Raw genomic sequence first — 20,596 nt, forward strand, 5'->3', positions numbered from 1 at the left:
ACTGAACTATCAAATACTGCTGTAGCACTTCTAGTCTGCTGACGGAACACCTGATGGGAAGAAGCAGCTCAGGCCATGCTCCAACAAGGAATGCAAGGCAGGGGTGGCACAGTACTACCCAGAACACAATTTAATTATGTGTTGGTCCAGCATCAGCCACCCTGCTGGTAGGGTACAGACCTAATTATTGTACTACGTGTCTGTTCAGCTTCTGATGCAGTTACCCTTCAAAGCCGTGTTCCAGACATAACTCTGCCCAAAATGACTGCTGGGACGATGAAGAACTTTAAAATGGTCTGTTGGCAATGTTCCTTGCAGTCATTTCTGTTTGGTGCATTTCATGATAAATGCTGCCATGTGTTTTTAATGCCCTGTAATTAAACATAGAAGCTGATTTCTGCACGATTGCTAACAGATTAATGTATAGTAAACTTTGTGGCATAGCCTGGCCAGATAAAGGACATTTCATTAGTTTATACAAAAAGTACTGCTCAACATTCCCCAATAACAGTCAATTTCAATGGAAATCACATTTTTGCATGATCTGAGCAATTTTAAAACGCTGCATTTCCCACTGTCAGGAGGTTAAAAATAGAAATGTATCAGTGCCAAATGATGTGTATCAATACACAGAACACGCTGTGCCACACATAGTGTAAAATGTACGGTTGTGCACGAGACTTCTCAAATGGCAAGCTTCTGATTTTGATTTTGTCCTTCGGGAAAACTGCTGGTTCGGAGTTCACATGCTTTCTGGTAAAGATGGATATTTTGAATGTACGTTTCCCTGGACCACTTTTAAGCACCTCCAGTCAGTTGGCCTCAGCACGTCGCAAGGCTTCGGGCAACTCTGCCAATCGCTTGTGGCAGATTTGGATGCTTAGTCAACTTATTCCCACCCTGCTTGAACAGCAACCTCACCATCTTCCCTCCACAACTATCCCCAGCGGTGCAAAAAAACAAAGCTGAAGTGCTTGGAACCATCTTCAACCAGAAGTTTGAAGTGAATGATCCAACTTGACCTCCTGAGGTCACAGTATCACAGAAGCCAATCTTCAACCAATTTGATTCACTCCACATCACATCAAGAAACACTTGAAGGCATTGATATTGCAAAGGCTAAGGGCCCTGACAATATCCCTATAGTACTACAGAAGACAATTCTGTGCTCCTGATCTAGCTTCTCCATTATGAAGCAAGACCTGGACAACATTTTAAATTTGGGTAAGTAACATAAGCGCACACAAGTACCAGACATTGACAGTCTCCAGCAAGAGAGAATCCTACCATCACCGAATCCCCCATTATCAAAATCCTGGGGATTGCCATTAACCTGAAACTGAACTGGACCAGCCATATATGTACTCTGACAACAACAGCAAGTCAAAGGCTTGGAATTCTGCAGCGAGCAACTCACCTGCTGACTCCCCAGTGCCTGCCCATTATCTACAAGACACATGTCACGAGTGTGATGGAATACTATCCACTCGCCTGGATTAGTGCACCTCCAACAACACTCAGGAAGCTTAACATCATCCAGGACAAAGCAGCTGGTTAGATTGGCACTCCATCTTAGTCTCCAACTTAAACGTTGACTCACCCCACCACAAATGGAATGGCAACAGGGTGTATTGTGTACAAAAACCAATATAGTGCTCACCAAGGATTGTTTGACACAATCTGTACTGCCTAAAAGGACAAGGACAGCAGATGAATGGGAACACCACCGCTTTCAAGTTCTCCTCCAAGCCACACACATGTTGAATTATAATTAACTGTTAATTATACTGTTAACTGTTGATAGAACAGCACTTCGGACGTACCTACACCAGGTGGACTGCAGTGGTTCATTAAGACGGCCCACTACCACCCTCATTTTGTAATGCAAATATTCACTGACACAGTGGGTGAATTCTCTGCTGCCAGTAGTGGGGTTCCCAATGTGGCAGAGAACTCATTGTTGGCCGGCGTTGATCCCGTTCTGATGCTCTGGTCCCCTGGAGCGTGCAAATGACCCAGTTGCATCATATTAACGGGCTGGGCACAGGATACTCCAAACCCATGTGAATCTCTGGGCCAGGATTTCATGTAGGGACAGGAGGTAACTCTTTAAGGGAGTTGCTGCCAAAGTCCATTAAGGGCCACCCTCACCCCCGCAATGCAAATCCTGCCCACCCATACCCTGCCATCGCCCCCCCCCCCCAATCAGAGAACCCTGCATAGTTTAATGCTCTCACTTCCTCCTTTACTCTGCAGAAAGCACTTAAATGTCTTTGATGAGGTCCAGGAGCTGTCAATCATAGCTAGATGTTGATAAACATTGTGGTTAGTTTCACAGCTGACTACTTGAAATCCACTCAGGCAGAAAGGAAATGAGATCAAACAATCCAGACAGCTGGCTATGAGTGGAAGTTGTTAATCACAGCCTAGTAAGATCAATTTCACATTGATATGAATGAAAGCATTGCAAGCACTGAGGGGATTTAAACACAGTTGATGTGGTTTTCTAGGAATTTACAGGTGCTGCTTCCTCGGCCTGAGCCAGCAGGTGTATTTAGTGTAACACGGTGGCACAGTGGTAGCACTGCTGCCTCACAGCGCCAGGGACTTGGGTTACATTTCGGCCTTGGGTGACTGCGGAATTTGCACATTCTCCCCGTGTCAGTATGGGTTTTCTCCAGGTGCTCTGGTTTCCTCCCACAGTCCAAAGATGTGCAAGTTAGATGGATTTGCCATGATAAAATTGCCCCTTAGTGTCCGGGGATGTGCAGGTTAGGTGGGATTACGGGGATAGGGTGGGGAAGTGGGCCTAGGTAGGATGCTCGTTCATCTTAGGGACCGAATGGCCTCTTTCTGCGCTGTAGAGATTCTCTTGCACATGTGAGTTTTAAAGCAGTGATTTATTTCACTGTCTCTGTCTGGACTGTTCGTTAGCTTCCAAGCATGGGTCTTTGTAATGGGAGGCTTCTTGATACGGGTCTCTATAATGCAGGGCTTTCTGGTGGGGGTCCATCTTATTGGGGATCACTGGTGGAGGTCTCTGTAATCAGGGTTTCTGGTGGCAGCTCTCTTATGAGGGCGGGGTCTATAATGGGGGTCTTTGGTGGAGAGGCGGTGAGGGGGGGGGGGGGGGGAATTGGGTCATCCTGGTAGTGTAGGGGTATGTGAACCAGCAAATCTCGTAGTGGGGGACGTAATTGCATTGCTGAGGGGGTGGGGGTCGAGCCCCCCCAACCTCCCCCGACCACATTATCGGGCCGCCTGCTCAAAATGGCTGCCTGATAGCAGGATTCGCAAGGGAATCCCTCGCCCTGCATAAATTTGCATGGCAAGGGATAGGAAATTGTCTCTAGATTTGCGCTCCCAGTGCGAGTGTAAATCAGTGGTGGTTCTGCTGCCCATGATTTTGGTCCTCATCCACCCATAACAAAGGCCTTGTTCAACTCACTTATACAAATTACAAAGGAAGAAACATGTCCAAAGGTTTAAAAGAGTGCTAAGGTTTTACTTTTGGTAAAAACATACAATTGTCCAGCTGGAAGTTCCAATTTAAAATGTGACACATTGGTGCATGACTAATTTGACCCTCGTCCAGAATCAGTCCCAGTGACAGAGATAGTTCTTTCTGTCACATTTGTCCACTGTAACGTTATATGGAACATAGAACATACAATGCAGAAGGAGGCCATTCGGCCCATTGAGTCTGCACCGACCCACTTAAGCCCTCACTTCCACCCTATCCCTGTAACCCAATAACCCCACCTATCCTTTTTGGACACTAAGGGCAGTTTATCATGGCCAATCTACCTAACCTGCACGTCTTTGGACTGTGGGAGGAAAACCGGAGCACCCGGAGGAAACCCACGCAGACACGGGGAGAAGGTGCAGACTCCGCACAGGCAGTGACCCAGCGGGGAATCGAACTTGGGACCCTGGAGCTGTGAAGCCACAGTGCTATCCATTTGCGCTACCGTATTTATGTCCAAGCACTATTTTCATCGGAGGTCTGCTCAACGTACCCACATTGATTAGCAGAGCAGTACCAGTTGCTTGAGTAAAAGTAGTTTGAGGTTAAATTCTTCCAAAAGTCCTCTCAAAAGATGAAAGGGCCAGTGTGTTGGAATGTGTCTCACACCTGCGTATGTTAGTTGGAAGGCTGAGACCTCTGAGCTGTAGTTCTGACCTGGCGCCAAGCACTTCTGTCAGCAACATCTGTGTTTGTTAATCAAAGCCTCGCAACTGAGGTGGTGGAGCCTTTCTTTCAAAAAAAAAGTCACATCAATGTTTTACCATTTTGCATTTACTGTATTTCTTTAGGTTGAACAGGAACAGTTGTCCGAAGCCATCTGTCAGACTCCCTATAAGACCCCTTCTGTGACTCCAGCAGCTTCCCAGAGGAGCCTCCACAGCAGCAGGTGAGAGATAACATCTTAACTGCCTATGCCTTGTGCTTATTTCTGGGATATGCTGGATTCAAAAAATTTGTCCCCTTGCAGTATCCTGGCTGGAATTCTCCGGTCGTGGGGATTCACTTTTCCCGCTGGCAGCATACCCCTGCCCGCGGGTTACCCGGCAGTGTGGGTAACCTCACAATGAGAAATTCCATTGACAAGCACCGGGAAGGTGGAATCCCACCGCCAGCGAATTGGCCCTCGGCGGAGAAAACACAAACAGATTAGAACTTTGCTTAGTTTGAATCACTTCAGATTTGAACATTTTGCACACTAACAGCTGGGTAATGTAATGGGTTAGACACTGTAACCCTTTCAATTCTAGAACCAGATTAAATGGTTCCTCTAAATTACAGAGGTGAATGGCCCTGCAGCAATCGGGAACATACCACAGAATGCAACAAATAAGCCGTGCACAACCAATGTTCCAGAAGGTGTGCTCGCTTCGGCAGAACATATACTAAAATTGGAACGATACAGAGAAGATTAGCATGGCCCCGGCGCAAGGATGACACGCATTTTTTTCGGGCAGCACGGTAGCACAGTGGTTAGCACTGCGGCTTCACAGCAGCAGGGTCCCAGGTTCGATTCCCCGCTGGGTCACTGTCTGTGCGGAGTCTGCACGTTCTCCCCGTGTCTGCGTGGGTTTCCTCCAGGTGCTCCGGTTTCCTCCCACAGTCCAAACACGTGCAGGTTAGAACAAAGTACAATGAAAATTACAGCACAGGAACAGGCCGTTCGGCCCTCCCAGTCTGCGCCGATCCAGATCCTTTGTCTAAACCTGTCTTCTATTTTCCAAGGATCTACCTCCCTCTGTTCCCCGCCTGTTCATATATCTGTCTAGATGCATCTTAAATGATGCTATCGTGCCCGCCTCTACCCACCACCCTCTGCGTAAAAAACTTTCCACGCACATCTCCCTTAAACTTTCCCCCTCTCACCTTGAAATCGTGACCCCTTGTAATTGACATCCCCACTTTTGGAAAAAGCTTGTTGCTACCCACTCTGTCCATACTTCTCACAATTTTGTAGACCTCAATCAGGTCCCCCCTTAACCTCTGTCTTTCCAACGAAAACAATCCTAATCTACTCAACCTTTCTTCACAGCTAGCACCCTCCATATCAGGCAACATCCTGGTGAACCTCCTCTGCACCCTCTCTAAAGCATCCACATCCTTCTGGTAAAGTGGTGACCAGAACTGCATGCACGATTCCAAATGTGGCCTAACCAAAGTCCTATACAACTGTAACATGACCTGCCGACTCTTTTTCTCAATACCCCGTCCGATGAAGGCAAGCATGCTGTATGCCTGCTTGACCACTCTATCGACCTCCCACTTTCAGGGTACAATGGACCTGAACTCCTAGATCTCTCTGTACATCAATTTTCCCCAGGACTCTTCCATTGATCGTATAGTCCGCTCTTGAATTAGATCTTCCAAAATGCATCACCTCGCATTTACCTGGCTTGACCTTCATCTGCCATTTCTATGCCCAACTCTCCAATCTATCTATATTTTGCTGTATTCTCTGACGGTCCTCCTCACTATCTGCAACTCCACCAATCTTAGTATCATCTGCAAACTTGCTAATCAGACCACCTATACCTTCGTCCAGATCATTTATGTATATCACGAACAACAATGGTCCGAGCACGGATTCCTGTGGAACACCACTAGTCACCTTTCTCCATTTTGAGACAGTCCCTTCCACCACTACTCTCTGTCTCCTGTTGCCCAGCCAGTTCTTTATCCATCTAGCTAGTACACCATGAGCCCCATACAACTTCACTTTTTCCAACAAACTTTATCAAACGCCTTACTGAAGTCCATGTATGTCACATCTACAGCCCTTCCCTCATCAATTAACTTTGTCACTTCCTCAAAGAATTCTATTAGGTTTGTAAGACATGACCTTCCCTGCACAAAACCATGCTGCCTATCACTGATAAGTCTATTTTCTTCCAAATGTGAATAGATCCTATCCCTCAGTATCTTCTCCAACAGTTTGCCTACCACTGACGTCAAGCTCACAGGCCTATAATTCCCTGGATTATCCCTGCTACCCTTCTTAAACAAAGGGACAACATGAGCAATTCTCCAGTCCTCCGGGACCTCACCCGTGCTCAAGGATGCTGCAAAGATATCTGATAAGGCCCCAGCTATTTCGTCCCTCGCTTCCCTCAGTAACCTGGGATAGATCCCAAACGGACCTGGGGACTTGTCCACCTTAATGCCTTTTAGAATACCCAAAACTTCCCCCTTCCTTATGCCGACTTGACCTATTTAAACATCCATCCCTAGCCTCAACATCCGTCCCTCTCCTTGGTGAATACCGATACAAAGTACTCATTAAGAATCTCACCCATTTCCTCTGACTCCACGCATAAATTCCCTCTTTTGTCTTTGAGTGGGCCAATCCTTTCTCTATTTACCCTCTTGCTTCTTAAATACGAATAAAAGCCTTTGGGATTTTCCTTAACCCTGTTAGCCAAAGATATTTCATGACTCCTTTTGGCCCTCTTTTATTGCGCGTTTGAGATTTGTCCTACTTTCCCGATAGTCCTCCAAAGCTTCATCAGTTTTAAGTCACCTAGATCTTATGTATGCTTCCTTTTTCATCTTAGCTAGTCTCACAATTCCACCAGTCATCCATGGTTCCCTAATCTTGCCATTTCTATCCCTCATTTTCACAGGGACATGTCTGTCCTGCACTCTAATCAACCTTTCCTTAAAAGACTCCCACATTTCAAATGTGGATTTACCCTTAAACAGCTGCTCCCAATCCACATTCCCTAGCTCCTGCCGAATTTTGTTATACTTGGCCTTTCCCCAATTTAGCACTCTTTCTTTAGGATCACTCTCGTCTTTGTCCATGAGTATTCTAAAACTTACGGAATTGTGATCGCTATTCCCAAACTAATCACCGACTGAAACTTCAACCACCTGGCCGGGATCATTCCCCAATACCAGGTCCAGTATGGCCCCTTCCCGAGTTGGACTATTTACATACTGCTCTAAAAAACTCTCCTGGATGCTCCTTACAAATTCTGCTCCATCTACGCCTCCAACACTACATGAGTCCTATTCAATGTTGGGGAAGTTAACATCTCCCATCACGACCACCCTATTGCTCCTCCATTTTTCTATAATCTGTCTAAAAATTTGTACCTCTACTTCACGCTCGCTTTTGGGACGCCTGTAGTAAAGTCTCAACAATGTTACTGCACCCTTCCTATTTCTTAGCTCTACCCATATTGCCTCAGTGCTCGAATCCTCCATCGTGCCCTCCTTAATCACAACTGTGATATCCTCTCTGACCAGTAATCCAATTCTCCACCCCTTTTACCTCCCTCTCTATCCCTCCTGAAGCATCTATACCCTGGGATATTTAGTTGCCAGTCTTGCCCTTGCCTCAATCAAGTCTCAGCAATACCAATAACATCATATTCCCAGGTATTAATCCAAGCCCAAAGTTCATCTGCCTTATCTGCTACACTTCTCGCATTGAAACAAATGCAGCTCAGACCACCTGTCCCTTTACGTTCATCATCTCTTCCCTGTCTACTCTTCCCATTACTCACATTGAGCTTATTATCTAGTACCTTACTGGCTTTAGTTGCTGCCCCTTTACTCACCTCTAACTTCCTAATCTGGTCCCCATCCCCCTGCCACATTAGTTTAAAACCTCCCCAACAGTGTTAGCAAAAGCACTCCCTAGGATATTGGTTCCAGTCCTGCCCAGGTGTAGACCATTTGATTTGTAATGGTCCCACTGCCCCCAGAACCGGTTCCAATGTCCCAAAAATCTGAACCCCCTCCCTCCTGCACCATCTCTCAAGCCACGTATTCATTCTGACTATTCTTGAATTTCTACTCTGACTGCCTCGTGGCACTGGTAGCAATCCTGAGATACTACCTTTGAGGTCCAACTTTTTAACTTATCTCCTAACTTCCTAAATTCTGATTGTAGGACCTAATCCCATTTTTATACCTGTATCGTTGGTGCCTATATGCACCACGACAACTGGCTGTTCACCCTCCCCCTTCAGTATGTCCTGCAGCCGATCTGAGACATCCCTGACCCGTGCACCTGGGAGGCAACATACCATTCGGGAGTCTCGTTTTCGACCACAGAAATGCCTGTCTACTCCCCTTACGATTGAATCCCCTATGACTATAGCCCTGCCAGTCTTTTACCCGCCCTTCTGTACAGCAGAGCCAGCCACGGTGCCATCAACCTGGCTACTGCTGCCTTCGCCTGGTGAGTCATCTCCCCCAACAGTATCCAAAACAGGTATACTGTTTTGGATACTGTTGGGGGAGATGACTCACCAGGCCTGTTTTGGAGGGAGATGACCGCAGGGGACACCTGCACTGCCTTCCTGCTCTTCCTCTGCCTTTTGGTCACCCATTCCCTGTCTCCCTCACCAATCCTAATCTGCGGTGTGACCAACTCACTGAACGTGCTATCCACGACCTCCTCAGCATCGTGGATGCTCCAAAGTGAGTCCATCCGCAGCTCCAGAGCCGTCATGCGGTCTAATAGGAGCTGCAGCTGGACACACGTCCCGCACATGAAGGAGTCAGGGGCATCGGCCGCGTCCCTGAACTCCCACATTGAGCACGAGGAGCATAACATGGGTCTGGGATCTCCTGCCATTTTTACACTTTACCTTAACTGATTGCAAATATAATATTAAATAATGAATAAGTGAACGGAATAAAGATTTTAATTACCAATCACAATACATACCAACACACGAAGAGTTAAATTTCTCCCAGCTACTGCTAATTAGAGCACGTTCCTTACCAGCCAATCAGGTCACTGTTTTGCTGTGATGTCACTCTTCCAGGTAAGTATTTAAAGAGGAAAACTTACATTCCCGACAGACCCCTGGCCACTGCTCCCGCCGAAAATCCGAAGGCCGCTTCTCCGGCAGCTGTGTCCCCGCCGCTCTCCTTGCGCTCTTTCACTGTAAATACAGGTAAAAATAAAATGCTTAACCAGCAACCACTGCGCCCCACACGAGAAAAGAAATCAGCTGTTATGGGCCTGTGCAACAATTTAGATCTTTACTACTTACCCAGCAGTCACTCTGTCCTCATTCCGACCGGATTCAGCTGGAAACTCCCAACAGTATGTTTTTTTTTAAATTTACACCCCTTCTCAGCAAGCACTCACTCAGCAACCACTGCGCCCCGCACGATAACACCTCAGGGAAAAGAAAAACTACTTATCAGTCATCAACCAATCACTGACCTGCAGGCTGTGACGTCACGGTTCAACTTCTTTCTACTTCTACCTGCCCTCAAGTCTCCCTCTTGATCTTTACTCGTCTGGGATCCTTACAGTGATTGTCTTTTTTTTTTTTGGTTAGAGGAGGAGATAGGAAGGGAAACACTGAAGATGTGTTTCGGGTTTAACTGTCACTTGACAACAGCCCCTCCACAAACTACCTTCAAGATAGGGTGACCGCAATGCACTGATGTAAATTTTCCCCGCAACAGCCAATCAGCAGCTTCGCTCTACTGCCCTCTGCTGGATGCTTGCCTTGACTTGAACACCTAGGGTGTCTTGCTCACGTACACTTTCTGGATGCAGTGACCGCAATGCACTGATGCAAATATTCCCCGCAATAGCCAATCAGCAGCTCTGCTCTACTGCCCTCTGCAGGTGCTTGCCTTGACTTGAACACCTAGGGTGTCTTGCTCAGGTACACTTTCTGGAAGCAGTGACCGCAATGCACTGATGCAAATTTTCCCCGCAACATCCAATCAGCAGCACCGCTCTACTGCCCTCTGCTGGATGCTTGCCTTGACTTGAACACCTCGGGTGTCTTGCTCAGGAACACTTTCTGGATGCAGTGACCGCAATGCACTGATGCACATTTTACCCTCAACAGCCAATCAGCAGCTCCGCTCTACTGCCCTCTGCTGGATGACCATGATAAATTGCCCTTAGTGACCCCAAAAAATGGATGTGAGGGGTTATTGGGTACGGGGATATGGTGCAAGTGAGGGCTTAAGTGGGTCGGTGCAGACTTGATGGACTGAATGGCCTCCTTCTGCAATGTATGTTCTATGTTCTAAGGTCATAAAATATAGCAGCAGAATCAGGCCATTTGGCCTTCATCTCTCTCCATAAGACAAACTTTAGGACATGCGCTGGTGTAGCTATGCACAGTGGAGTAAACAGGCCATGCACGATAAAGAAAAATTGGAAATAACAATGGACAGAATTTTCCGGCCTCCCCATCGGCTTTCCGGCAGTGGCGACAGGTTGCCGCCCGCTGCAGGTGGGATCTTCCAGTTCCATCGATGTCTACAGCATTTTGAGTGGCTCGCCCACTCTGCCACCAGGGAACCATCTGCAGGGATCTCCTTTCGCAGGACTGCTGGCAGGGAGGGCCTAGAAATCCTACCATTGTCTCTGGTCTGGATTTCCTCCCACTTGGCAGGTTACCAGTTGATCTGGAATGTTGCCTGCCGATGTCAATCTGTTATATAACTATTATAAGCCCAATGGGAGTCCAATGATCAAACCATACAGTTTCCCATGACCTCCCCAGAATATGAACTGCCGCTTTAAAGGGATAAGGGCTTCCCCTTAACAACTCACATAAAAATCCGGCCTGGGTGCAGGTTGGGGAAGGAGACCCTTAGGGGAGCAGAGGAGTTTGGATTTGTATGTTAATAAACCTTGTTTGTTAATTTCTACCGACATCTATGCATCCTGCTTATCGTGGATTCAACAATGGCGATGAGGATTTGGTGAAGCCACCATCGATAACGGTTGCTATGCCCACAGTCCACCTCATCAAAACCTCTGGAGGCTCCTGTATTGATCGCCAAAATGCCGCATATAGGGATGGTGGAACCATTTAACGCAGATACAGACAATTGGGGACAATACATCAAACGCATGCAATTTCTTTTAAGACCAATGCGATTATCAATGATGAGAGACTAATTGTGGTATTGCTAACGGCTTGTAGAGGGCCTACCTACAGAGTGATAAAAAGCCTGACTCATCTGGACCCCCAAATACCCGGTCGTTTGCCACCCTGGCGACCTTGGGGAGGAGCATTTTGACCCGAAACCGCCGCTCATCGTTCGCCATTTCCGATTCCACATGGCTACTCAGGCCCAGGCCGAGTCGGTGAGTGACTTCCTAGCCCGCCTCTGAAAACTAGCAGAGACTTGCAAATTTCGAGCAACATTAAATGAGACACTCTGGGACCGCTTAGTGTGTGGACTCCGTGACGTGGCCACGCAGAAGAAATTACTAACTGAGGCCCACTTGGACCTGCAATGCACGGTGGAGATAGCCATTTGCAGAGAAAATGTTGAACAAGGGGCCCAGGCACTCCAAGCAATGGCGAGTGCCAATCACACTTGGCTAAAACTGAGGAATCCGGGCCCTGGCAGTGGAACAGATACAGGAGGAACATGGGCCGCCACAACGGAGGCCAGGACCACCTCCGGGCATTCTCTCTCAACCTTGGGGAACAAGAATACGACGGCTGACCAGCGGAGGCTGCAACAGGGCGCAGGGACAACGACAGCAGGAGTCCCCGTCAGGATCTACCAGCCTGACCCCCCCCCAGGCGTGACTGGCCCACAGGACAGGGCTTGCTGTGTGGAAGAGGGTAACAACACCTACCAGCAGAGTGGCACCCAACCAGATCTCTCTGTAAATTAATGGACACCCCATCTGCGCGGAGCTCAACAGTGGCATAGCATTGTCGGTAGTCAGTCGCCGTACGTTCGACCACATTCGGTCTGGCCTTCAATCACTGAGGGAACCGCTGACAATAGCGGGCACCTCAACTGTTCTGGTTGAGTATCATCAGCAATCCGCAAGTCTTCCTCTGATGGTGGTCCACGGGAATGGTCCGAGCTTTCTGGGGCGTGACTGGTTACGTCACCTACGTTTACATTGGCAGCGGATGTGCCTCATGCATCTACTTGACCCTGAAGGGGTTCTGACCAGATTTCTGTATTCCAGGATGGCTTGGGCACGATCAAAGGGGCAGTGGCCCGATTAAGCATGGACCAGATGGCTCAACCGCGCTACTTCCACATCCGACCTGCTCCAGGAATTGGGCAGGATGGAGAGTTTAGAAACAGAAAAACATAGAAAATAGGCCCAGGAGCAGGCCATTCAGCCCTTTAGCCTGCACCACCATTCAATATGATTATGGCTGATCATGGAAATTTAGTATCCCACTCCTGCTTTCTCTCCATACCCCTTGATCCCTTTAGCTGCAAGGGCCACGTCCAGCTCCCTCTTGAATAGATCCAGTGAACCGGCCCCAGCAGCTTCCTGTGGTGGAGAATTCCACAAGGTCACAACTCTGAGAGAAGAAGTTCTTCCTCATCTCAGTCCTGAATGGCTCACCCCTTATTCTTAGGCTGTGACCCTTAGTTCTGGACATCCCCAACATCGGGAACATTCTTCCCACATCTAGCCTGTCCAATCCCATCAGGATTTTATCTGTTTCTATGAGATCCCGTCTCATTCTTCTAAACTCCAGAGTACAAACCCAGTCGATCCAGTCTTTCTTCATTTGCCAGCCCTGCCATCCTGGGAATTAGTCTGGTGAACCTTCGCTGGACACCCTCAATAGCAAGAATGTCCTTCCTCAAACTAGGAGACCAAAACTGCACACAATACTCAAAGTGGGGCCTCGCCAAGGCCCTATATAACTGCAGCAAGACATCTCTACTCCTACACTCAAATCCTCTCGTTATGAAGGCCAGCAGGCCATTAGCTTTCCTCACCTGCTGTATCTGCATGTCAACCTTCAGCGACTGTTCTACCATGACCCCAGGTCTCATTGCACTTCTTGTTTGAGCATCATACGCCCGGTGCGATTCTGTGACTGGGCGTCGCCGGTCGTCTCGGTCATGAAACCTGATGGATCAGTGCATTTATGCGGGAACTATAAGATGACGGTCAACTGTGTGTCTCGACTGGATCACTATCTGGTCCCTTGGATCGAGGATCTTTACGCGAAGCTCAGCGGTAGGCGAACGGTACAAAACTCGACATGAGTAATGCTTATCTCCATGCTCCTGGCCCCCAAGTGCAGACGTTTCGTAACCGTGAACATATACCGGGGGCTATATGAATACACCCGCCTGTCCTTTGGGGTTTCCTCCACATGCGCAATATTCCATCGAATATCCTGAGAGGCCTAGCTCGTGTGGCAGTCTTATCTGGACAACGCCCTTATCACGGGCTCCTCCGACCAGGAGCATCTCCAAAACCTATCCGAGGTGCTGTCCCTGAGGTTGAGGGAGCTGACGTCCGCATCTGATGGGAGAAATGTGTCTCCAATGCCGTCAAAGTAACATACCTCAGCTACCATGTTGACCACCAAGATTTGCACCCTGTGGGGAAGAAAAGGAACAGGCAACTTAGCAGGCCCCCGTGCCACATGGCCCAATAGAACTCCGATCATTCCTAGGCCTGGTCAATTATTATGGCAGTTTTCTCCCAAATTTGGCCACAACTGTAGCACCCCCTCCACCCTCTGTTAAAGGAGCAATGCTGGCAGTGGCCCCAGGAACAGCAGACAGCTTTCACCAGGGTGAAACGACAGCCTTCCTCACCAAGATTGCTACTCAATTCGACCCATCACGCCCACGCCTGTTGACCTGCGATGCTTCTCCTTACGGCATCGGGGGCTGTGCTGGCCACACCATGGATGACAGATCTGAACGTGCCAGGGCTTTCGCCTCCCGAACACTGGCAGATGCAGAGAAACGATATAGGCAGATTGAGAAGGAGAGTTTGACTGTCGTGTTCGGGGTCATGAAATTTCATCAGCATGTTTACGGGCATCGCTTCACCGTTCTTACGGACCACAAGCATCTCCTCGGATTCTTCAAGGAAGATCGGGTGATTTTCTGCCTGCATCCAGCGATGGACACTGCTGGTATGAATATGTTCTGGAATGCCCCTCCAGGGCAAAGGTACCCCACGCCAATGCATTAGCCATCTGCCCCTGCGGACCAGGCCACCTATATCAGCGGCGTCCAGCAAGGTCATTGCTACCTTCGATTTAATGGACTCGTTACCAGTCAAGGCGTTGCACGTCCGCGGGTGGACCCAGACTGACCCTCAGCTATCGTGTGCCATGTATGCCACGTGGTGCAGTATGGAGCTCAGCACTGGGCTTCACCTCAGGACCTGAAGGCCTACACCCCGAAGATGCAGGAGCTCAGCATAGAGGATGGAGTACTCCTTTTGGGGACCCAGTGGTGGGCCTAGAACATGGACACGGCCAGTTCCTAATGGACCACCACAGTGGACACCACAGCTGAAAATGTTAGCTCGCTGCTACGTTTTGTGGCCCGGCATCGACGCGGACATCGAGCGGGTAGCCCAGTGCTGCGTCCAGTGTCAGGAACACCAGAAGTTGCCTCCTGCAGCCCCGCTCCACCTATGGGAATAGCCAGGTCTCGCCTCCATATGGGCTTTGCCTACCTTTTTCAGGGCACAATGTTCCTCATCCTTGTCGATACACTGCAACTGGATGGAGATCCTCAAGATACCTGTGACGACAGCCCAGACCACCATAGAGGAACTCCAGTTCATTTTCATCATGCACCGCATACCGGAAGTGCTGGATCCATACAGTGATTATGGAGCTTACAAGTGCGGAATTTGCAGCATTCGTGTCTGCCAATGTGATCCGTCATGTGAGGACCGCCGTACACCCAGCCTTAAATGTGTTGGCCAGGCAGGCGGTGCAAACTTTCAAGCTGGGAATGAAGAAGCTGACAGCGGGTTCCTGGGAGACCCGGTTGGCCAGGTTCTTATGCTGCTACTGGACGACCCCGAATGCCACAACAGGCATAGCACCATGCCGAGTTGTTGATGGGTGGTCACCTCTGCACACGGTTAGGTCTCGTCTTTCCGGATATTTGGCAGGAAGGTGCTCCGCCCTCAAGACCAAACCGAGACAGTCACAGACCGCCGCAAGCCACTACACAGGTTCACCTCAGGAGATGTGATAGATGTCTGGAATTTCGGCGACAAAGACGATTTGAATCCTGGGCGTCGTGTTGGTGAAAACGGGAACCGTTGCCTACTGAATATGGGCACAGGGCCACGAGTCTAATTGCCACGTGAACCCTCTCTGAAACGGCATGCCAATTGCCCCATCCGTACCGGCCATTGATTCAGGCGTCCCAGCACTGCCGTCTTTGCTGCCGCCCCTGTTGCTGCCACTGCCCCTGGACCTGCTGGCTGTCGAGGATTATGGGATAGTTTTTGAGGATGCCAAGATGCTGGACAAGGAACCACCTAGATCCAACTCTGAAACCGAGATGGATGTTTCATCACCGCCAGAGACACCCGTGCCGACTCTCGTGGCCACACCCGCAGTGTTGCCACTGACCAAATGTTCATCGCGCCAATGCTGCCCCCACCCAGTCCGATATACGTCTCCTCACGCCACACGGTCTGCCCCTGAATGCCGTCCACAGGTGAAACGGTCAAAATGCCCAGCGCATTTACCCATGGATGTGGATGTTGCTCCGGACTTTGGAGGAAGGGGGAGAGACGACGAGTGTCCTATCCCAATGGAGGTCCTGGGGTAAGGACCATATGGTTTCCCATGACCTCCCTGGAATATGAACTGCCCCTTTAAGAGGGCGTGGCTTTCCTTTAACAAGGAGGGCCCCAATCACATAAAAACCACAGCCTGGGTGCAGGTCGTGGAAAGAGACCTTTAGCGGAGTGGAGAGGTTTGAACTTGTATCATAATAAACCTTGTTCATTAATTTCTGTCTATGCGTCCTGCTTTTCCCGGACTCAACACTAACCCATTACAGTTTACTCCCAGGGCCATCACTTTCCATACTGGGAGTGCCTGGTGGTAATACTGTTCCTGAAAGGTTTACCTCTGCAAGAGGGGCAATAATATGATTCTGCTGTGGCATTAAAAGGTTGCAGGAGTTGCATCAGTTTTCAGCAACAAGAAGGCTTACCAGGTCCTTGGACACATTCCTGGAAACCTACTTAAGACATCAGTGAGGGCAGGAATGCCGATAAGAGGATCATACAGATTGTTTGGATGGTGTGAGAGTATCACTTTGTGTTATCTGCACCATTGCAACAACCTTTCCTATATTTTTTCATGTGATGCATACATTGCTGGAAAGGCCAGCATTTATTGATTATCCTTCATACCCTAAGAGTAGGAATTGATTCAATGCCCTCAAAAACATAGCTAAGGTATGATTAGGCATTCCTGCCAATGTACATCCTCTATCCTTTTGACAACCGTCACCTTTTAATGTATTCCTTCTTGGGACGTGCTCATTGTTGGTGGGACAATATATATTGCCCACCTCTGGTTACCTCATTGGCTACAGATGAGGTCCCAGAGGACTGGAGAATAGCTAACGTGGTACTACCTTAAGAAAGGTAGCACACTGCTGCCACTTGCGTCGGTGCTGGGAAGAACGAATGTTTAAGCTGGTGGATGATCAATCAAATGGGCTGCCTTTCTCTCCATGGTGTTGAGCTGCTTGAGTATGTTGGACCCGCCCTCATCCAGGCAAATGGAGAATATTCCATTACACTCCTGATCGGTGTCTTGTAGATGATGGAGAGACTTTGGGGAGACAGGAGGTGAGCTATTCACTGCAGCATTCTGACCTGCTCCTGTAGCCACAGGATTTATATGATCCGGTTCAGTTTCTGATCAATTGTAATCCCCCAGGCTGTTGATTCATCACAGGCGATCCAGTGATGCTAATGCTATTTAACGTTAAAAGGAGATGGTTAGATCCTCCTTTGCTGGAGATGGTCATTCCATGGGGTTTTGCATGTTACAAATGTTACTTGCCACTTACTTGCCACCCAGGTCTTGCTGCATTAGTGTCTCAGGAGTCACAGGTGGTGCTGAACATTCTGCAAGCACCAGTGAAAAACCTCACGCCTGACCTTCTGATGGAAGGAAAATCATTGATGAAGCAGCTGAAGGTGGTTGGGCCGAGGACACTACATTGAGGAACTGCTGCAGTGATCTCCTGGACTGAGTTATTGATCTCCAACAATCACAACCATCTTCCTTTATGCCAGGTATGACCCCCAACTAGGAGAAAACTTTCCTCCTTGATGCCCATAGTCTTCAATTTTGCAAGGGCTCCTTGATGCCATACTCGGCCAAATGCTGCCTGGATGTCAAGAGCAGCCACTCTGACCTCACCTCTTGAGTTCAGCTCTTTTGTCCATGCTTGAAGCAAGGCTGCAATGAGGTCAGGAGCTGAGCAGCCCAAACTGAGCATCAGTGAGGGGCTCATTGCTGAGTAAATGCTGCTAGATAGCTCTGTCAACTACATCATCCATCACTTTTCCCTTGAGGGAGAGGTGACAGATGTGATGGTAATTGGCCTGATCCACCTTATCCTCTTCTGACAGGACCAAGATATTTCTGGGTAATTTTCACCTTGTCAGGACAGCTTGACCCCTTCTGCTACATTCAGATTTTTTCACACTTAGTAAAATGCACTGTTAGTTATTTCAGTTGATGTTAAGTACTGACAAGTGAAGGCCATTGATTGGATGGTTACTTGAGCATTTATGAAGTTACACATACTGATACAGGAGCGGAGTAGAGTCAGGAGATATATTCCTGTAATATTTCACTATGAATAAATCCATTCCAAGTAAAGTTCCTTTACCAACTAGCTATCAAGAGAATAACTTGCATATCTGTCATTCAGGCTTCAAGCTTGATAAAGCGTACAGACCCAAAACACTGTAACACCTTTTCACAGATGTTGACTGGCCAGTCATGTACTTCTGTTTTCATTTTATTGTTGAAAGGTTGTCATCATCACTGTGCACACTTCTGGGTTTATTGAAATAGTTGTTAGCCTGGCTCTGTTGCTAATTCTGACGTTTGTGTGACCAACAACCACTCGAGATTTCAATACGCAATTTAGGCTGACAAAAAAGTGCAGCCTTGTCAGAGGTTCTGGGCTGGATTCTCTGTCGGCGGGATCCTCCGTTCTGCCGGCAGCGCACTCACGCCCACGAATTTCCCGATGACGTGGGGGTGCCCACAAAGGGCCGGAACGGTGAATCCTGCTGCCAGCGGGGGCGGGCCGCATCAGAAAATGGGTGCTGCGAGACGGAGAATCCCGCCCTCTGTCTTTTGGGTGTGATGTTACACTAAGATTCTGTCCGATTGCTCACATAAACGTGAAAGATCCCTTGTGTCTTATTCGAAGAAGAGCAGAGTTATCTTATTGTCCTGGTTAGAAATCCTCCCTTAACCGTTTGTTTGTTGTGTGCAAAGCAACTTCTGTGATTGTCTACAGATGACAGGGACTACACCTCGAAGTAATTCATTGACATTAATGCACATTGAATTGTCTTGATTACATAACATTTCTTTTGTAAGAATCATTGAAGTTGTTACCCAGGAAAAAGCCAATGCACCTCCTCTGGTGCTAGCTTTAACTGGAGCTGTTGATACCATTCCCCATTTCTTGCTCTGTCAAAATCATTTCCAAATACTTATTTCGTTCCCATGTTAATGATTTAGTATCTGTGTCAATTTCCTCTGTTTAAGTAGGAGAGAATATTTTTCTGGCCTGGGAGCTGGTGTGGCTACATGGCTAGCTCTCCTGCTTTCGAGCTTCCAGCCCCATTCCAGGACTTATTAGCTGTGAAACAACGCAGTCACTTGCGCAGATACGCCAGTGAGTGTGACTGCTGGATGAATGGAGAGGGCTGACCATAGGAAGGGATCTGGTTGAAAAACACATTTGCCAAAACCAAAGAAATGAATGTGATAACAAGTATTGTGATGACCACATATTAACATCAGAAAAGCTGAGTTTACATTCCTGGGTGAACATCCCTGAGAACAGGACAGCCCAGAGTCCTGCGTATGGAGCAACAGTGACAAAAACCACTGCATCTCTTTCCAGATGTGCTTTGTAAAGACACATTCCAGAAGGAGATGGGCCACAGTATGAGCAGCCAGTGAGATAGAATTTACCCTGCAGTTTGAGAGGGAGAAGCTGCAATCAGATGTAACGGTATTACAATTAAATAAGGGTAACTACAAAGACATGAGGGAGGAGCTGGCCAGAGTTGATTGGAAAAGGAGCCCAGCAGGGAAGACAGTGGAACAGCAATGACAGGAGTTTTGGGGAGTTATTAGGGAGGCACAACAGAAATTCATCCCCAGAAGGAGGAAACATGCTAAGGGGAGGACAAGGCATCCATGGCTGACGAGGGATGTCAAGGACAGCATAAAGGCTAAAGAAAAAGCATACAAAGTGGTGAGGATTAATGGGAAACCAGAGGATTAGGAAGCCTTTAAAAGCAGAGGACAACTAAAAAAGCAATAAGGAGGGAGAAGATGAAGTATGAGTGCAAGCTAGCTAGTATTATAAAGGAAGATGGGAAGAATTTTTTTCAATATATAAAAGGTAAGAGAGAGGCAAAAATAGACATTGGACCACTGGAAAATGTGGCTGGAGAAGTAATAATAGGAAACAAAGAAATGGCAGATGAACTGAATAGTTACTTTACATCAGTCTTCATGGTGGAAGACACCAGTGGGATGCCAGAGCTCCAGGAGAACCAGGGGGCAGAGGTGAGTGCAGTGACCATTACTAAGGAGAAGGTTCTGGGGAAACTGAAAGGTCTGAAGGTGGATAAGTCACCTGCACCGGGTGATGGACTACACCCCAGGGTCCTAAAAGAGAGAGCTGAGGAAATTGTGGAGGCATTAGTGATGATCTTTCAGGAATCACTGGAGGCAGGAAGTGTCCCAGAGGACAGGAATGTGGCTAATGTAACACCACTGTTTAAGAAGGGAGGGAGGCAGAAGACGGGAAATTATAGGCTGGTTAGCCTGACTTCGGTCATTGGTAAGATTTTAGAGTCTATTATTAAAGATGAGATCGCAAAGCACTTGGAAGCGCATGGTAAAATAGGACTGAGTCAGCATGGCTTCGTCAAGGGGAGGTCACGTCTGACAAATCTGTTAGAGTTCTTTGAGGAGGTAACAAGTAAGTTAGACAAAGGATTTATTTAGATTTCCAGAAGGCATTTGACAAGGTGCCGCATAGGAGACTGTTAAATAAGTTAAGAGCTCCTGG

The 20,596-nt window shown here is 48.0% G+C and overlaps 1 protein-coding gene and 1 pseudogene across 5 annotated transcripts in view; both read left to right on the plus strand.

The window, feature by feature from the left end:
- kif6 (kinesin family member 6) overlaps positions 1-20,596 on the plus strand; it is an 848,078-nt gene that overhangs the window by 793,868 nt on the left and 33,614 nt on the right. For all 5 annotated transcript variants that reach the window (XM_072500179.1, XM_072500178.1, XM_072500180.1 and 2 more), the window contains one exon: positions 4,318-4,415. In XM_072500179.1, the coding sequence (XP_072356280.1) occupies positions 4,318-4,415 (98 nt within the window). The remainder of the gene's footprint in view (positions 1-4,317; positions 4,416-20,596) is intronic.
- LOC140415722 (U6 spliceosomal RNA) lies at positions 4,888-4,976 on the plus strand (annotated as a pseudogene).

The sequence above is a fragment of the Scyliorhinus torazame genome, chromosome 4 (genome assembly GCF_047496885.1).
Source record: "Scyliorhinus torazame isolate Kashiwa2021f chromosome 4, sScyTor2.1, whole genome shotgun sequence".
Classification (NCBI taxonomy): domain Eukaryota; kingdom Metazoa; phylum Chordata; class Chondrichthyes; order Carcharhiniformes; family Scyliorhinidae; genus Scyliorhinus; species Scyliorhinus torazame.